Source organism: Octopus sinensis, linkage group LG3 (assembly GCF_006345805.1).
Source record: "Octopus sinensis linkage group LG3, ASM634580v1, whole genome shotgun sequence".
Classification (NCBI taxonomy): domain Eukaryota; kingdom Metazoa; phylum Mollusca; class Cephalopoda; order Octopoda; family Octopodidae; genus Octopus; species Octopus sinensis.
Genome location: NC_042999.1, coordinates 8,503,380 through 8,523,379, shown reverse-complemented (window position 1 = coordinate 8,523,379; position 20,000 = coordinate 8,503,380). Strand labels below are relative to the sequence as shown.

Here is a 20,000-nt window from a genome sequence, read left to right as displayed (position 1 = left end):
TTGTATGGCACCATCACCAATCCTTTTTGTATGGCACCATCACCAATCCTTTTTGTATGGCACCATCACCAATCCTTTTCATGTGACACCATCACCAATCCTTTTTGTATGGCACCATCACCAATCCTTTTTGTATGGCACCATCACCAATCCTTTTTGTATGGCACCATCACCAATCCTTTTCATGTGACACCATCACCAATCCTTTTTGTATGGCACCATCACCAATCCTTTTTGTATGGCACCATCACCAATCCTTTTTGTATGGCACATCACCAATCCTTTTTGTATGGCACCATCACCAATCCTTTTTGTATGGCACCATCACCAACCCTTTTTATGTGACACCATCTCCAATCCTTTTGTATGGCACCATCACCAATCCTTTTTGTATGGCACCATCACCAATCCTTTTTGTATGGCACCATCACCAATCCTTTTTGTATGGCACCATCACCAATCCTTTTCATGTGGCACCATCACCAATCCTTTTTGTATGGCACCATCACCAATCCTTTTCATGTGACACCATCACCAATCCTTTTTGTATGGCACCATCACCAATCCTTTTGTATGGCACCATCACCAATCCTTTTTGTATGGCACCATCACCAATCCTTTTTGTATGGCACCATCACCAATCCTTTTGTATGGCACCATCACCAATCCTTTTCATGTGACACCATCACCAACCCTTTTTATGTAACACCATCACCAATCTTTTTGTATGGCACCATCACAATCCTTTTTGTATGGCACCATCACCAATCCTTTTTGTATGGCACCATCACCAATCCTTTTCATGTGACACCATCACCAACCCTTTTTATGTAACACCATCACCAATCCTTTTTGTATGGCACCATCACCAATCCTTTTTGTATGGCACCATCACCAATCCTTTTTGTATGGCACCATCACCAATCCTTTTCATGTGACACCATCACCAATCCTTTTTGTATGGCACCATCACCAATCCTTTTTGTATGGCACCATCACCAATCCTTTTTGTATGGCACCATCACCAACCCTTTTTATGTGACACCATCTCCAATCCTTTTTGTATGGCACCATCACCAATCCTTTTTGTATGGCACCATCACCAATCCTTTTTGTATGGCACCATCACCAATCCTTTTTGTATGGCACCATCACCAATCCTTTTTGTATGGCACCATCACCAATCCTTTTTGTATGGCACCATCACCAATCCTTTTTGTATGGCACCATCACCAATCCTTTTTGTATGGCACCATCACCAATCCTTTTTGTATGCACCATCACCAATCCTTTTGTATGGCACCATCACCAATCCTTTTCATGTGACACCATCACCAACCCTTTTTATGTAACACCATCACCAATCCTTTTTGTATGGCACCATCACCAATCCTTTTTGTATGGCACCATCACCAATCCTTTTCATGTGACACCATCACCAATCCTTTTTGTATGGCACCATCACCAATCCTTTTTGTATGGCACCATCACCAATCCTTTTTGTATGGCACCATCACCAATCCTTTTTGTATGGCACCATCACCAATCCTTTTTGTATGGCACCATCACCAATCCTTTTTGTATGGCACCATCACCAATCCTTTTTGTATGGCACCATCACCAATCCTTTTTGTATGGCACCATCACCAATCCTTTTTGTATGGCCCATCACCAATCCTTTTCATGTGACACCATCACCAATCCTTTTTGTATGGCCATCACCAATCCTTTTTGTATGGCACCATCACCAATCCTTTTTGTATGGCACCATCACCAATCCTTTTTGTATGGCACCATCACCAATCCTTTTTGTATGGCACCATCACCAATCCTTTTCATGTGACACCATCACCAACCCTTTTTTGTAACACCATCACCAATCCTTTTTGTATGGCACCATCACCAATCCTTTTCATGTGACACCATCACCAACCTTTTTATGTGACACCATCTCCAATCCTTTTTGTATGGCACCATCACCAATCCTTTTTGTATGGCACCATCACCAATCCTTTTTGTATGGCACCATCACCAATCCTTTTTGTATGGCACCATCACCAATCCTTTTCATGTGACACCATCACCAATCCTTTTGTATGGCACCATCACCAATCCTTTTTGTATGGCACCATCACCAATCCTTTTTGTATGGCACCATCACCAATCCTTTTTGTATGGCACCATCACCAATCCTTTTTGTATGGCACCATCACCAATCCTTTTTGTATGGCACCATCACCAATCCTTTTCATGTGACACCATCACCATCCTTTTTGTATGGCACCATCACCAATCCTTTTTGTATGGCACCATCACCAATCCTTTTTGTATGGCACCATCACCAATCCTTTTTGTATGGCACCATCACCAATCCTTTTCATGTGACACCATCACCAATCCTTTTTGTATGGCACCATCACCAATCCTTTTTGTATGGCACCATCACCAATCCTTTTTGTATGGCACCATCACCAATCCTTTTTGTATGGCACCATCACCAATCCTTTTCATGTGACACCATCACCAATCCTTTTTGTATGGCACCATCACCAATCCTTTTTGTATGGCACCATCACCAATCCTTTTCATGTGGCACCATCACCAATCCTTTTTGTATGGCACCATCACCAATCCTTTTTGTATGGCACCATCACCAATCCTTTTTGTATGGCACCATCACCAATCCTTTTGTATGGCACCATCACCAATCCTTTCATGTGACACCATCACCAATCCTTTTTGTATGGCACCATCACCAATCCTTTTTGTATGGCACCATCACCAATCCTTTTTGTATGGCACCATCACCAATCCTTTTTGTATGGCACCATCACCAATCCTTTTCATGTGGCACCATCACCAATCCTTTTTGTATGGCACCATCACCAATCCTTTTTGTATGGCACCATCACCAATCCTTTTTATGGCACCATCACCAATCCTTTTTGTATGGCACCATCACCAATCCTTTTCATGTGACACCATCACCAATCCTTTTTGTATGGCACCATCACCAATCCTTTTGTATGGCACCATCACCAATCCTTTTTGTATGGCACCATCACCAATCCTTTTCATGTGACACCATCACCAATCCTTTTGTATGGTGCCACCATCACAATCCTTTTTGTATGGCACCATCACCAATCCTTTTTGTATGGCACCATCACCAATCCTTTTGTATGGCACCATCACCAATCCTTTTTGTATGGCACCATCACCAATCCTTTTTGTATGGCACCATCACCAATCCTTTTTGTATGGCACCATCACCAATCCTTTTTGTATGGCACCATCACCAATCCTTTTCATGTGACACCATCACCATCCTTTTTGTATGGCACCATCACCAATCCTTTTTGTATGGCACCATCACCAATCCTTTTTGTATGGCACCATCACCAATCCTTTTTGTATGGCACCATCACCAATCTTTTTGTATGGCACCATCACCAATCCTTTTCATGTGACACCATCACCAATCCTTTTTGTATGGCACCATCACCAATCCTTTTTGTATGGCACCATCACCAATCCTTTTCATGTGACACCATCACCAATCCTTTTTGTATGGCACCATCACCAATCCTTTTTGTATGGCACCATCACCAATCCTTTTTGTATGGCACCATCACCAATCCTTTTTGTATGGCACCATCACCAATCCTTTTTGTATGGCACCATCACCAATCCTTTTTGTATGGCACCATCACCAATCCTTTTTGTATGGCACCATCACCAATCCTTTTTGTATGGCACCATCACCAATCCTTTTTGTATGGCACCATCACCAATCCTTTTTGTATGGCACCATCACCAATCCTTTTTGTATGGCACCATCACCAATCCTTTTTGTATGGCACCATCACCAATCCTTTTTGTATGGCACCATCACCAATCCTTTTTGTATGGCACCATCACCAATCCTTTTTGTATGGCACCATCACCAACCCTTTTTATGTAACACCATCACCAATCCTTTTTGTATGGCACCATCACCAATCCTTTTTGTATGGCACCATCACCAACCCTTTTTATGTGACACCATCTCCAATCCTTTTTATGTGGCACCATCACCAATTCTTTTTATGTGACACCATCTCCAACCCTTTTTATATGGCACCATCACCAATCTTTTTCATGTGACACCATCACCAATCCTTTTGTATGGCACCATAACCAGTAGTTTTTATGTGGCACCATCACCAATTCTTTTTATGTGGCACCATCTCCAACCCTTTTTATATGGCACCATCACCAATCTTTTTCATGTGGCACCATCATCAATCCTTTTGTATGGCACCATAACCAGTAGTTTTTATGTGGCACCATCACCAACCCTTTTCATGTGGCACCATCACCAATAGTTTTTATGTGGCACCATCTCCAATCTTTTTTATGTGGCACGAGCACCAGTGCTTCTGCATAAATATTATAAATGCAGAGCCAGCAAGGTGATAGAGTCCCTCTATGTGGTCTATGAACTTGCTAGAAATACTAGTTGAAATCTGCCTCAAATCATATCTTACTGTCATGAAAGAGAAATGTCACATTAGATGATGTAGTCCATGCTATACAATGTCTGGACGATCATGGGCTCAATGCATTTGGCTTGAGATCTAAACGATGAGGGTTGGCCAAGAGAATACATAACAAAGAATGCTGCCAATAAACACAGCAACAGCACCGAATGACCTGTCGAGGATTCCTCTACAGATTTTCTATAGAAATTATGGCCACCACCACTGATTCTGCTATGACGTTTTGTATTTAAGATGCCTGATGTAAGCAGCAATGAGACCGAAGATGAGGAATGGGTAATGGGCAATGTATGCCATATTTCAGGAGGTTTGGCCCCTTCATCAGCACCTATTCAACTCATTAACCATCCATGAACTCATTGCTTAAAATAGCCAATAAATATGCCAATATAACATTTTTGGAGATACCAGTTTACATATTAAACACATTCCTGGAAGCTGGTACATCATCATCATCATCATCATCATCATAGTTGAACGTCCATTCTCCATGCTGGCATGGGTTGGATGGTTCAACTGGAGTCTGGGAAGCCAGGAGGCTGCACCAGGCCCCTATCTGATCTGGCAGTGTTTCTACAGCTGGATGCCCTTCCTATGACCAACCACTCCAAGAGTGGAGTGGGTGCTTTTACATGCCATCGGTACAAGGGACCAGAGGAACTGGCATCAACCATGATCAGATGGTACTTTTTACGTGCCACCGGCACAAAAACCAGTCAAAGTGGCACTGGCATCGGCCACATTTGGATGGTGCTTTTTAAGTGTTACCAGCACGGGGGTCACAACTACAATTTCTATTTGATTTGATTTTGATATTGCCGTTGATGTTGATGTACTTGACTCAATAGGTCTTCTCAAGCATAACATGTCACCCTATGATCCAAGGTACTTTTGAGTCGGCTGGTTATGCAACACTGGTGTTGGTTACAGCTGTGGGCTCATTTTATTTGCCAGGTCTTCTCAGTCACAGCATACCTCCAGAGGTCTTGGTCTTTTGTCATTGCTTCTGTGAGGCCCAACATTTGAAGATCATGCTTCACCACCTCACCCCATGTCTTCCTGGGTCTCCCTCTACCTCGGATTCCTTCCACTGTTTGTGATTGGCACTTCTCCACACAGCTCTCCTCGTCCATCCACAGTACATGACCATACCAACACAGTAAATATTAATGACCTGTGGGGATACAGTATTTTGTTATGCAACCATGATATCCTACAAAGTATATTAAATGTTTTTATAAGTGAATACCACGTTCAACTGTGTAGAGATCACCATAACAAGTGGCGTAATAGCACTGCTAACACAGTAGAACACCGTATTGACTTATGAAAAAGTTTGATATACTTTGTAGCATATCATGGTGGGATAACGAAATATGGTGTCCCTACTAGTCATTAATAAGGACCAAATGATCCAACAAGAGAGATTATGGTGACATTTAATCTGCAAGAAAGAGCAGCCAAATCTACCTGCTGTAATACATCCTGCCGCTTTCAGAAAAGGACACATTAGATATAACACAGTGAGACATGTAGGTCTTGTCTGAAATAACATCTGGTTATTGATTTACTCAGCCTGAGAGATAAAATGGCTGTTTGGTTTTATGGTAGTGGTTCTGTTCCCAAAGTGTTGTTCTTCTGAGTAAGATACCAAATTGTTTCACTGAACATTATCTTTGCTTCACAGTTGAAAGCTTAATGAATGACAGGTAATTCCTCAAACATGTAAACTATTCTGTTTTTTTTTTTTTTTGATGTAACTCAGGAGGGTCATTATGTCAATAAAACACACACACAGGTTCTATTTCACTTCTGCATTATTTATTTGTCTACCGGTTGAATATTTGACTAATTAATTGATTAGCTGTTCAGTCAATCAGTCAATCAGTCGATCAATCAGGTTTGTCAAAGTCATTTCATTGCCATTCCCAGCTTCATCAATGACATGCTTCCTTCACTCCAGTCATTTTCGGTCGTGTTCTTTATTCGCAACTTTCTTCAACTCAAACAGAAGTCGACTTCAGCCACAACCAACTGACTCTGCAACTATGCAAGAATTCTGCAATTATTCCTAAAGCAATTCATTCTTATCCATGTCTCAGCTATTTGCGTAATATAATCCTGGAAATGACATAAAAGCTATCAATCTCTCATTTGGAAGTCCAGAATCTTTCTGGCATAAATCTTATTAAAACTTGTAATGATTAATTAATTTCATATCTCTTGTATCCTTCTACAAATATAAGACTTTGTATATGTGCAATCAATATACCTTTCTTTCTAAACAAATGTGAACCTTCATACTAATCTCCTAACTTTTAACACCTGTAATTAAGGCCATAATTAAGTTGCCAGGGCAATGGATTAGTTCCCGCGCTGGTGGCAAGTAAAAAGCATCATTCAAGCGTGATTGTTGCCAGCATTGCCTTATTGGCACATGTGCCAGTGGCACATGTGCCAGTGGCACATGAAAAACAACATTTGAGCGTGGTCTTTGGAAATGCCACTGGACTGGCATATAAAAGCACCCACTACACTCTTGGAGTGGTTGGCGTTAGGAAGAGCATCCAGCTGTAGAAACTTTGCCAGATCAGACTGGAGTCTGGTGTGGCTTCCTGGCTTGCCAGTCCTCAGTCAAATTGTCCAACCCATGGCAGCATGGAAAGTGGACATTAAACAATGATGATGATGATGATGATGATGATGATGATGATGATGATGAAGTCTGTTTGGATTTTCCTCTAACCACACCAAAATTCTTTTTATTGCTAGAAGTCCTTCCTGGTGCTCCAGCATGGCCGCAGTCAAATGACTAATACAAGAAAAAGGGAAAAAAAGGATTTTAAATGGGAAACTATTTCTTTTAAGGTAGATTAGGGTGACTAGAGTTAAGGGTCAGAATTCTGCTGACCCTTTTTAAGCCAAAGGAATATTGGAGACCCATGGTGCATTTCATCTAGTTGGAACCCCTCTCTGTAGACTCAGCTTCCAACCATATACTCAAAGAAGAAATATTGTGGGTTGCCATGGTAACAGTGAAAAGTTAACATTCTCATAATGGCTCACTTTATTTATTAAGTATATTCATCCTCATTTGTCTACTTTTCCTATTTGAATATATTTGCATATATTTGCATATATTTACATATATTTGAATGTATTTGAAACATAACTGCAGCCTTCTTAGCTTCAACATCTCATTGTATTTTGCAATGTTCTAGTTGGAATCCCTATGGAATTAGATCCCTCTTTATGTTGCTAAATACTAAAGGTTGGCATGGCTGTGTGGTTAACAAGCTTGCTTTGTAACTCTGTGCTTTCAAGTTCAGTCCTACCATGTGGTACCTCGAGCAAGTGCCTTCCACTATAACCCTGAACTGAACAATACTTTGTGAATGGATTCGATAGGTGGAAACTGAATGGAAGCCTGTCACATGTGTGTGCATGCATGCCTTTGTGTTTGACAACCAGTGTTGAATTTTCCTATAATCACATAACTTAGCAGCCTGGCAAAAGAGATGGACAGAATAAGTACCAGATCAAAAATAAGGACAAGGATAAATTTGTTCAACTAAACCTTTCAAGGCAGAGCCCCAGCATGGCCACACTCAAAGTAAAAAAAAATAAAAGATAAAAGATATTCATTTTCTAAGATATTGTTTTCTTTTTTTAACAATTCTTTTTATTGCTGGAAGTCCTTCCTGGTGCTCCAGCATGACCGCAGTCAAATGACTAATACAAGAAAAAGGGAAAAAAAGGATTTTAAATGGGAAACTATTTCTTTTAAGGTAGATTAGGGTGACTAGAGTTAAGGGTCAGAATTCTGCTGACCCTTTTTAAGCCAAAGGAATATTGGAAACCCATGGTGCATTTCATCTAGTTGGAACCCCTCTCTGTAGACTCAGCTTCCAACCATATACTCAAAGAAGAAATATTGTGAGTTGCCATGGTAACAGTGAAAAGTTAACATTCTCATAATGGCTCACTTTATTTATTAAGTATATTCATCCTCATTTGTCTACTTTTAAATGGGAAACTATTTCTTTTAAGGTAAATTGGGGTGACTAGAGTTATCTACCTTACATTACAGCGCTGAAGTAAGAATTAAGTTGTGAAGCGTACATTCGTTAATTTCTTAGCCAATGTGCTTCATAATTGATAAAGATAATTAATTAATAACTGAAACAATAAGAAACTGTAAAATCTTAATCAATTTATTTATAATTCTGTTGCATTGCAGCTGTTCCCCTCAGGAACCGCATGGAACCACAACTGCATTCGTCAGCTAATCCTGAAACACGTGATATCACACATTGTGTACTAACCTTATTTACATTCATTTAAAAAAAAAGACGTGGAACTGTCGAATTTGTTATGATGTGGGTATACACGTCTGGTTTAAAATGGTATTATACAAATAAGGTGGCAAACTGGCAGAAATGTTAGCACGCCAGGCGAAGTGCTTAGTGGTATTTCGTCTGCCGCTACGATCTGGGTTCAAATGCCGCCAAGGTCGACTTTGCCTTTCATCCTTTCGGGGTCAATTAAATAAGTACCAGTTACGCACTGAGGTCGATATAATCGACTTAATCCGTTTGTCTGTCCTTGTTTGTCCTCTCTGTATTTAGTCCCTTGTGGGTAGTAAAGAAATAGGTATTTCGTCTGCCGCTTCGTTCTGAGTTCAAATTCCGCCGACTTCGTCTTTGCCTTTCATCCTTTTGGAGTCAATTAAATAAGTACCAGTTACACACTGGGGTCGATGTAATCGACTTAATCCGTCTGTTTGTCCTTGTCTGTGCTCTCTGTGTTTAGCCCCTTGTGGGTAGTTAAGAAATAGGTATTATACTAATAAATAGTTGGTTGTGGTTGTCTAAAAATAACCTATCTCAGAAACATATGTTAACATAGAATGCACTCGGTACTACTCAAACATTGGTACGATATTCAGTATTCACTGCTCAACTGCCAACTATTAAACCAACACACATCGAGCTAACAAAGTCAGCTACACTCCTGTTAGTTCACTTAGTTCTTATTTATCATGATCGGTCAGTCCAAGTCACGTGGGGGTGTTCAGGATTTTCTCATAACAAAATGTAAGGGAGAAATCTCTTCCCCTGTCATTCATTTTCGTGTGGTGGAATCGTTACAGGTATGGACATTTCAACAGGATATTACCTCAGTGTTCCAGTCTAGACAAATAAAGCCTTTGCTGTCCTCATCATTATCATCATCTTTTAATGCTGCTTTCCATGCTGGCATGGGTTGAATGGTTGGACTGGGGTCTGGGAAGATCGGAGGCTGCACCAGGGTCCAATCTGATTTGGCAAGGTTTCTACAGCTGGATGCCCTTCCTAATGCTAACCACTCCGATAATGTAGCAGGTGCCTTTTACATGCCACCGGCATGGGAGCCAGTCAGGTGGCACCGGCATCGACCATGTTTGAATGGTGCTTTTTATGTGCCCCTAGAATGGGAGCCAGTCAGGTGGCACTGGCGTTGACCATTCTCAAAGAACATTAGCCTGGTAGTTTTTTTGTGAGCAATCTTTGATCTTGTGCTGCCAATATGAAACCTTCAGTCTCTGCCGTCAGTCTTGAACTTCTCAGCCACCAATAGATTGTTGCTTGGTCTGCATCAACATTTCAACTTCGAAATATATACTGTCCATGCAGAGGCTTCTGGCTCCATCACTCCTCAATTTTTTTCTGCCCATTCTTTTTTGCAGTCTGCTTGATCCATTTTGCTTGTTTTGTGGCAATGGTCTCAGGTTCTTCAAATGTTTCAGGATTAATGTCAAATTACCTTGCGAATTTGCAAGCTTCCTTGACAATAGAATATGATTATTATTGTTGTTGTTGTCGTCGTTGTTGTTATTGTTGTTATCCTATTTTTTCTGGGGAGAGTCATTTTCTTTTTGTGCCTTATAATATAACACCCCTATAATATAACAGTGTGATACATTATAAGGCACGAAAAGAAAATGACTCTCCCCAGACACAACAAAATATGCTTCAACACACGAACTCATATAAAGAATCTTGCAAACCAAATCCAAAAACGAAATATTATTATTATTATGATTATTATTATTATTATTATTATTATTATTAGTATTATTATTATTATTATTATTATTATTATTATTATTATTATTATTCATCGTTTAGCATCCACTTTCCATGCTAGCATGGGTTGGACAATTATTATTATTATTATTATTATTATTATTATTATTATTATTCATCGTTTAGCATCCACTTTCCATGCTAGCATGGGTTGGACGATTATTATATTATTATTATTATTATTATTATTATTATTATTATTATTATTATTATTATTTTTTTTTTTTTGGTTATTATTTGGTGAAATTGTTTACCTACATGTTATGTTTTTTCGTTGTTTTTCTTTGCAGATATTCTAAAAGGAGACATAAAATCCATCTTGGATCTCTTGTGGCGGATGATTCTTAATTACTGCATTCACGATAACGGTGAGTGAAAATAGAACAGGAAATGTATGACGTTGTTTGAAATAATTCTTGCTTTATTCGTTGGGTATACATCCTGCTGAGATAATTCATAACGAAGAAATCAAATGTAAAAAAAAAATATATATATATTTCTAATATATATTACTCTTTCCATTTAAAATATATTTTAATATCATTGCAAACAGGAAAAAAAAAAGGAAAAAAAAAATAGAAATAGAAATAAATGCTTTTTTTGAATGAAGTTTGGTGAAAAGGAAGCTAAAATTCTTACCCTCAACCAAAAAAAGCAAAAAAAAAAAAGGAAAGAAAATGTGATTCAATAAGCTTCTAAGTTTCTTTCAGCTGCAGATTAACTCCTAAATATATTAACTAACGAATGCAGTCATTTGTTGTTGTTGTTGTAATCCTCATCATCATCATCATCATCACCATCATCATCATTGTCATCATCATCATCATCATCATCACCATCATCATCACCACCACCACCACTGCCATCATCATTGTCATGGTCGTCAGCACCAGCATCATCACCATCATTATCTCCATCATCATCATCATTACTGTCCACATCATCATCATCATCATCATAATCATCACCATCATCATTGTTCTACATCTGCTCTATCCATTCGTGTACGGTGGGGGGTGGTGTTGTTTTTCTCATCAAATGCTTCAAAGAATACCAAGGACACCATCTTGCTGGTAACCTTCACTTTTGGCCTTCTCCCAGCTGCGCAATACACTCCCCAATGCCAACTAGTTTACAAAATATACTCACAATAGCATGCTAAACCCCTAAGGGAATATCATGCCCTCAACAAGACTAAGGGCCACTCTTGACCCCTACAGTTTTTAATGTTGGTGCTGCAATAAAATGCACTCGGTGTATTTCATTGTAACAGCAGCATTAGACATTTTGGTGATGAGAGTTGGATGGATGACAGGAGGGGTATACATTATTTACATTATTTACATTATTTACATTTGATGGATATTTGTCCTCATCTTGTTTGTTGTTAACACAATGTTTCAGCTGATATACCCTCTAGTCTTTATCAGGTGTCTTGGGGAAATTTCAAATCTGAGTTCTCATTCCTAAGGCATTTTTTAATGTTATTATTATTATTATTATTTTTATTATTATTATTATTATTATTATTCAGTAGTTTTATTTTTATAGCGTGCTTTCACTTCACTACCGAGCGCAGCTCTGTGTGCCTTGGGTATGTGCTGTGATTTGTTGTGATGCTCTGATGGTTATTGTATGGAAAGTGTTCTGCGTAGGATGTGTTATTATTATTATTATTATTATTATTATTATTATTATTATTATTATTATTATTATTATTATTGTTATTATTATTATCATTATTATTATTATTATTATTATCATTATTGAGTGAGAGAGCAGTGCATGCCATCCAAGTGACACTGGGGTAAAGACACCAACATCGGTCGTCAAGCAATGGTGGAAGAACAAACACATAAATAGATGGACATTAAACAACGATGATGATGATGATCACAGGAATGGCTGTGTGGTAAGTAGCTTATATATACGACTGGCTTCTTTCAGTTTCCATCTACCAAATCCACTCACAAGGCTTTGGTCAGTCCGAGGCTGTAGCAAAAGACACTTGCCCAAAGTGTCACGCAGTGGAACTGAACCTCAAATCATGTGGTTGGGAAGCAAGCTACTTACCACACAGCCATGCCTGTGATCATCATCATCATCGTTGTTTAATGTCCACTTTCCATGCTGGCATGGGTTTGACAGTTTGGCTGAAAACTAGTAAGCTGGGGAGTTGCACCAGGTTCCAATCTGATTTGACAAGGTTCCTATGGCTGGATGCCCTTCGTAACACCAATCACTCCGAAACTGTAGTGGGTGTTTTTTATGTGCCACTGGCATGGGTGCCAATGACCTGACACTGGATATGCTAATAAGTAGTGCCTGGAGCCAGAAATTTTTGACTCAAGTCTATCAGCATAAGTGGAGCCTAGACTGGTTAGTTTGTACTGGCATCGAGTCATACTAGTTGCAATAATGAAGTCAAGCCAAATAGTGATATTTTTGAAATCATTTAATATGCACATTTCAGATCTGCTCAATATATAAAAGGAAATGCATCCATTATGTAAACCTTCCTCAGTTACTTGTGAAATGCTTTTACTGAGGAAGGTTTATGTAATAGATGCATTTCCTATCATATCAATCAAACCTGAAATGTGCATATTAAATGATTTCAGAAATATCACTATTTAATTTGTCGTCATGGTTACAACTATATGCACAAACACACACAAAAATACATGCACCAGTTTTAATGTCTGTGGCACTCAAGCCCCGTGCTAGTAGGGTGTTAAGAGCACCATCTGAGCATAAACGTTGCCAGAGCAGCTATCTGGCCTCTGTGCCAGTGGCACGTAAAAGGGCACCATTCAAGCGTGATCGTTACCAGCAATGCCAGTGGCATGTGTAAAAGATTCGAGCGAGGTCATTGCCAGTACCGCCTGACTGGCCCCTGTGCCGGTGGCACGTAAAAGCACCCACTACACTCTTGGAGTGGTTGGCATTAGGAAGGGTATCCAACTGTACAAACTCTGCCAGATCAAGAGTGGAGCCTGGGGCAGCCGTCTGGTTCGCCAGCCCTCAGTCAAATCGTCCAACCCATGCTAGCATGGAAAGCAGACGTTAAACGATGATGATGATGATGATTGCCGTGCCATTCTTCTCTAGCACAGAGCATCAACAATCAGTTCAGTCATTTGTTGTCTCTTCCATCTGACACAGCTCAAGATTTTTTTCAACATTTCCCACCAAAATTTCCTCACTCTCCCTCGGCCACAAATTCCATTCATTTTAAATCCACACTACTTCTTCATATTGCTGTCCCCTTGAAAGTGACAGCTGTATGAATCACCAGCTGTTTCCAAATAAATAAGCTCTACAACAAGTATTGAGCACACTTTTGTTATTTATAACCCCAAACACACATGTATATAATGTGTGTGTATTTAGAGGATGCATAAAATATCCAATGTGACAATGCACATACACACACTCACATGCAGGCACACACACATACGCACACACACGCATGTATGTATTCATACATAACACTGCGTGTGCATGCGTGTGCATGTGTGTGTGTGTGTATAAAAGTGTTTGTGTGTACATAAATCAACAAAACACTGCTCAGTCAGAAAGATCTTTTCATAGATTAATTAATAGAGAGATCAGGAGAGAAATGTATAAATAGATGTGTGTATGTGCATATGTGTGTGCCTCTGTGTATGTGTGTGTGTCTGTGTGTGTACATATATATATATATTGTGCATGAGTATGTGTGTGTGTATATATATATATATATATATCCATATACATATACATACATATATATATATGTATGTATTGCCATATTTCGATTTCTATAACAGAATAATTTATTCTTTTGCTTCAAGTAACATAAATTCTCAGTGAAGAGTGGTGGAGGTGGCGATGGAGGCAGTGGTGGCAGAGGTGGTGGGGTTGTGGTGGCGATGGAGAGGAAAAAACCAAGCACAAAATGTTGGAATTCAATGAATTGATGGCCTATTGATTTTAGTTTCTGTGTTTATTGCAAAGAAGAAGAAGAAGAAGAAGGAGAGAGGGAGAGAGAGAGAGAGAGAGAGAGAGAGGAGAGAGAGAGAAAAGGGGAGAGATGGAGAGAGAGGGAGGGAGAGCCATTGACGAAGTCAATTTGGTAAATGACAGCCAGCCAAAAGACTGAAAGTTCATATCCTGTCACTTTTGTGTCAATGATGAAGACATTTTATGTTCAATGGCAAAGTTTACCAAGCACTTAATAGGTACCAGGTGGTAGTATAATTAATCTCTCTATACAGCTGCCCCATGAGGTGGAGGGGGGTGGGGGACTTGGAAGAATCACATGACCTGCAAGAAATAACACCCAAATCTCCACAAATTATATTTTGTCTTTCTTGAATAAAAAAAAAGACATGTTCATCATCATCATCATCATCATCATCATCATCATCATTTAACGTCCGCTTTCCATGCCAGCATGGGTTGGACGATTTGACTGAGGTCTGGCAAACCAGACTCCAATCTTGATCTGGCAGAGTTTCTACAACTGGATGCCCTTCCTAACACCAACCACTCCATGAATGTAGTGGGTGCTTTTACGTGCCACCAACACGAGGGCCAGTTTGGTGGTACTGGCAATGGCCATGCCAAAATGGTGCTTTTTACATGCCACCTGCACAGGAGCCAGTCCAGTGGCACTGGCGACGACCTCGCTCGAATGTTTCATGTGCCACCAGCACAAGTGCTAGTAAGGCCACGCAGGTAAAGATCATGCTCGAATGGTATTTTCTCTGTGCCACCGGCACGAAGGCCAGCTTGTTGCTCTGGCAACGATCTCACTCATATGGTACTCTTAGCACTCCACTAGCAATGGATGCCAGTCACCGAGTTTGATTTCAACTTCAATTTCACTTTCTTCAACAGGTCTTGGATTATGTTGGATAATGAAATGAATTGCTGATGTATGAAATAACCAGACTGGCCATGGTTGGGATGTCTTTGGCTATAGACCTATCGGATCAGGGCTGGCCTGGGGTTAAAACAAACAGTAACATCAATGTGAATTTATAGTGAAGAGTTCGATTCCTGCCTCACATTACAATTATATTCAAATTAGGAAAGATTTAGGATCTAGTTGGTTTGGTTGCCAGCATTTCAAATATTACAGTTAATCAAAAATTTTAAAATTTGGTATAATAATGTACTTTTCCAAGCTGAATTGCTGGAGTTATTTCAATTTTTCCAGAAAAATGTTTTTAAAACGTTATAGAGGTTTAAAGTTTGATCATTTCTACCTAGTCAGGAAACAGGCTATGGAAGCTGTCATTTTGTGAATGACAGCACGTGTTGTCAACCGAAAACAAATCAAATTCTGCTCGACCCATTTCTACTCTTATTTCATTTTTTGGTATTTTCAGAAAAATTTGGTGTATATGTATTCTACACATAGGAATTCATGCGATTGTCCAAAAATAAAACAAAAGTATTTTTTGGTACATGAGTCAAGGCCTATTTGGCTGCTATTTTTAGCACATCTGACAACCACCTCAATGAGTGGAAAGTATGTGTCAATATGTGCTTTCTTGCACAAATAGTTCTCATGCTTGGCTTGTTACTATGGAAACAGGCATGAATGTGTCTGTGGCTAACAATTGACTAAAATACTCCAAATTTTCAAACTTTATTTGCTAATAACTCTTTCATCATCATCATAGTTTAACGTCCACTTTCTATGTTGGCATGGGTTGGACGGTTTAACTGAGGACTTGCAAGCCAGGAGGCTGCACCAGGTTCCAATCTGATCTGGCAAAGTTTCTACAGCTGGATGCCCTTCCTAATGCCAACCACTCCGAGAGTGTAGTGGATGCTTTTCACATACCACCAGCACAGGAGCCAGTCAGGTGGCACTGGCATCAACCACGTCTTGATGGTGCTTTTTACATGCCACCGGCACAGGAGCCAGTCTGATTTATAACAAAAATGATTTTCACGGCATTCATTAGCCTATTAAAGTAAACAGGTCACCCTGTGATAAACTTGTGTCCAGTTCAGGGGAAATGTTCTGATCTTGGTCACTTACACAGCATGAAAACTAAGTTAACAAGCCCCTGAGGTCCTGAGCCTTGAGGCACTGGTGTCTTTGAGTTCATTTATATATATACATTTATACAAAATATGGGGGTTTATTTCATAAGTAATATAAATGATTAGGTACGCTAAGTGCTGTAACGGATTACCAGGGCTCCAAGGTTATAGCCGAGACAGTAGTTATGGAGCCATTGCAGATTTCCGATATAGCAGATATATAATTGTTAAAGGAGGACAACAAACGTTAAGGCAAAGCAAACATCTCAAGTCATAAACATTATTATTATTGGAAAAAATTTAATAATAATATTGCATACAACTTTGAGATGCTTGTCTTACATTAATGCTTGTTGTCCTCTTTAACAATTTATATATATATATATATATATATATATATATATATATATATACACACACATATATATATACTGGAGTAAACACATAAATGTGAAACAAGGTGGAAAAAAGAGTACTCAAATACCAGTGGTAGAGTAATATGCTTTATTTAAAAGCAGCAGAAAATTCAACAAAACCTGTTACTCAGTTTCACGTTCTCGTTCGTTGGACAGTTTTTGCTAGAAAAAACTGTCCGACAAACAGGAACGTGAAACTCAGAGTAACAGGTTTTGTTGAATTTTCTGCTGCTTTTAAATAAAGTATATATATATATAATATATATATATATATATATATATATATATATATATATATATACATATACATATATATACATATATATATATATTATATATATATATATATATATATATATATATATTATATATATATATATATGTATATACACTTAACATATATGCATCGTGTATTTTCCAATAGGTTGTGATTTAGCATGGTAGAGAATACTCTCTCAACATGCAAGGTGTCAAAACACCTGAAAGTCATGGACAGGTGAAATAACTTACCTCTGATCCCATCCAGGAGTGATGGACACCAGTGCTTCACCATTTTTGTGACTTATCAACATCCTGTACCTGAACAGGATCGGAGATGAACTATTTTTATTTCTTTATTGCCCACAGGGGGCTAAACATAGAGGGGACAAACAAGGACAGACAAAGGGATTAAGTCGATTACATTGAACCCAGTGCGTAACTGGTACTTATTCAATCGACTTCGAAAGTATGAAAGGCTAAGTTGACCTCAGCGGAAATTGAACTCAGGACGTAACGGCAGAGGAAATACCACCGAGCATTTTGCCCTGTGTGTTAACCTTTCTGCCAGTTTGCTGCCTTGAACTATTTTGCCCGTCCATATGTGTGTGTGTGTGAGTGTGTGTCTTTGTGTCAGTGTTTGTCCCCCACCACTGCTTGACAACCGGGGTTGGTTTGTTTATGTCTCAGTAATTTACTCATTCAGCAAAAGAGAACTGTAGAATACATACCAGGCTTTAAAAATAAAAAAACCCACTGGAATCAATTTGTTTGACTAAAAATTCTTCAATGCAGTGCCCCAGTATGGCCACGGTCTAATGACTGAAGCCGGTAAATGAATAAAAGACAAATAAGACAAGAAACAGTGGTGGAAATCAGTATTAGAATCTTCTCGGTAGATTTGGGATCAGACATTGCTTTTGGGGTCAACAACATTGCTTCTGATAAGGATATCAAAGTTAGAATTAGGAATTAGGATTTAAATATCTTGAGAGTCTTTAAGGGCCAAAATTATATTCCTCACACCATTACTGTAAAGAATTTGGATATCTAGAACTCCAAGATATCTCTCATTGAATATACAGACAGTTCGCAAAAGAAAGCAGGGAACTTTGCTTACGATTCATCCAGCTCTGAGTGTTTTATGAAACTTTTGAAGCACTTGTCTTCGTAAGTGACAAAGGGGACAGTAAGGGACAACAAATGCACCTGTACAGTAGCTTTAGTTTTTGTCTCCTATTTACGATAGACACGCTTTCATTTATACTTATTCAGTCAGATACAAATATACACCATTCATATCCAGCACAAGTCCATAAACTCAAACAAAAGAAGAGTCTACATACATTATTTACATTTGACGGATATTTGTCCTCATCTTGTTTGTTGTTAACACAACGTTTCGGCTGATATACCCTCCAGCCTTCATCAGGTGTCTTGGGGAAATTTCGAAACTGGGTTCTCATTCCTAAGGTATTTTTTGATGTTATTATTATTAAGGTCACTGACTGAAATTGAACTCGGAATCTTGGGGTTAGTAGCCCGCACTCTTAACCTCTATGCCATATGAAGAGTCTACATATTTAAACAAATGAACCAATATATTCACCTGATTAATATTGAATTCACTCATTTTTACTTTCCAATTAATATAAGGCGGCGAGGCTGGCAGAAACATTAGCAGGCCAGGTGAAATGCTTAGCAGTATTTCGTCTACTGTTACATTCTGAGTTCAAATTCCACCAAGGTCGACTTTGCCTTTCATCCTTTCGGGGTCGATTAAATAATTACCAGTTACGCACTGGGATCGATATAATCGACTTAATTCCCTTGTCTGTCCTTGTTTGTCCCCTCTGTGTGCAATTCTTTGTGGTTAGTAAAGAAATAGGTATTTCGTCTGTCCTTACGTTCTGAGTTCAAATTCTACTGAGGTTGACTTTGCCTTTCATCCTTTCGGGGTTGCTAAACTAAGTACCAGTTGCATACTGGGGTTAAATCTAATCAACTGGCCCCCTCCCCAAAATTTCGGGCCTTGTGCCTAGATTGAAAAAGACTTTCCATTTAATATTCTAATAACACTTTATTATAATTTAAATGTACAAAGTCAGATGAAACGAGTTCAAATTCTATGGCTATTTTAAGTAAGGCGCAAAATACAATAATAATAATACAATAATAATACAATAATAATAATACAATAATAATAACAAAATACAATAATAATAATACAATAATAATAGCAAAATACAATAATAATAATAATACAATAATAATAATACAATAATAATAGCAAAATACAATAATAATAGCAAAATACAATAATAATAATACAATAATAATAACAAAATACAATATAATAATACAATAATAATAATAATAACAAAATACAATAATAATAATACAATAATAATAGCAAAATACAATAATAATAATACAATAATAATAGCAAAATACAATAATAATAATACAATAATAATAGCAAAATACAATAATAATAATACAATAATAATAGCAAAATACAATAATAATAATACAATAATAATAGCAAAATACAATAATAATAATACAATAATAATAACAAAATACAATAATAATAATACAATAATAATAGC

The 20,000-nt window shown here is 38.3% G+C and overlaps 1 protein-coding gene across 1 annotated transcript in view; it reads left to right on the top strand.

Annotated features, from left to right (window-relative positions):
* Positions 1-20,000, top strand: part of LOC115209651 (serine-rich adhesin for platelets-like) — a 295,596-nt gene that overhangs the window by 133,254 nt on the left and 142,342 nt on the right. The window contains exon 4 of the mRNA XM_029778116.2: positions 10,960-11,037. Within this exon, the coding sequence (XP_029633976.2) occupies positions 10,960-11,037 (78 nt within the window). The remainder of the gene's footprint in view (positions 1-10,959; positions 11,038-20,000) is intronic.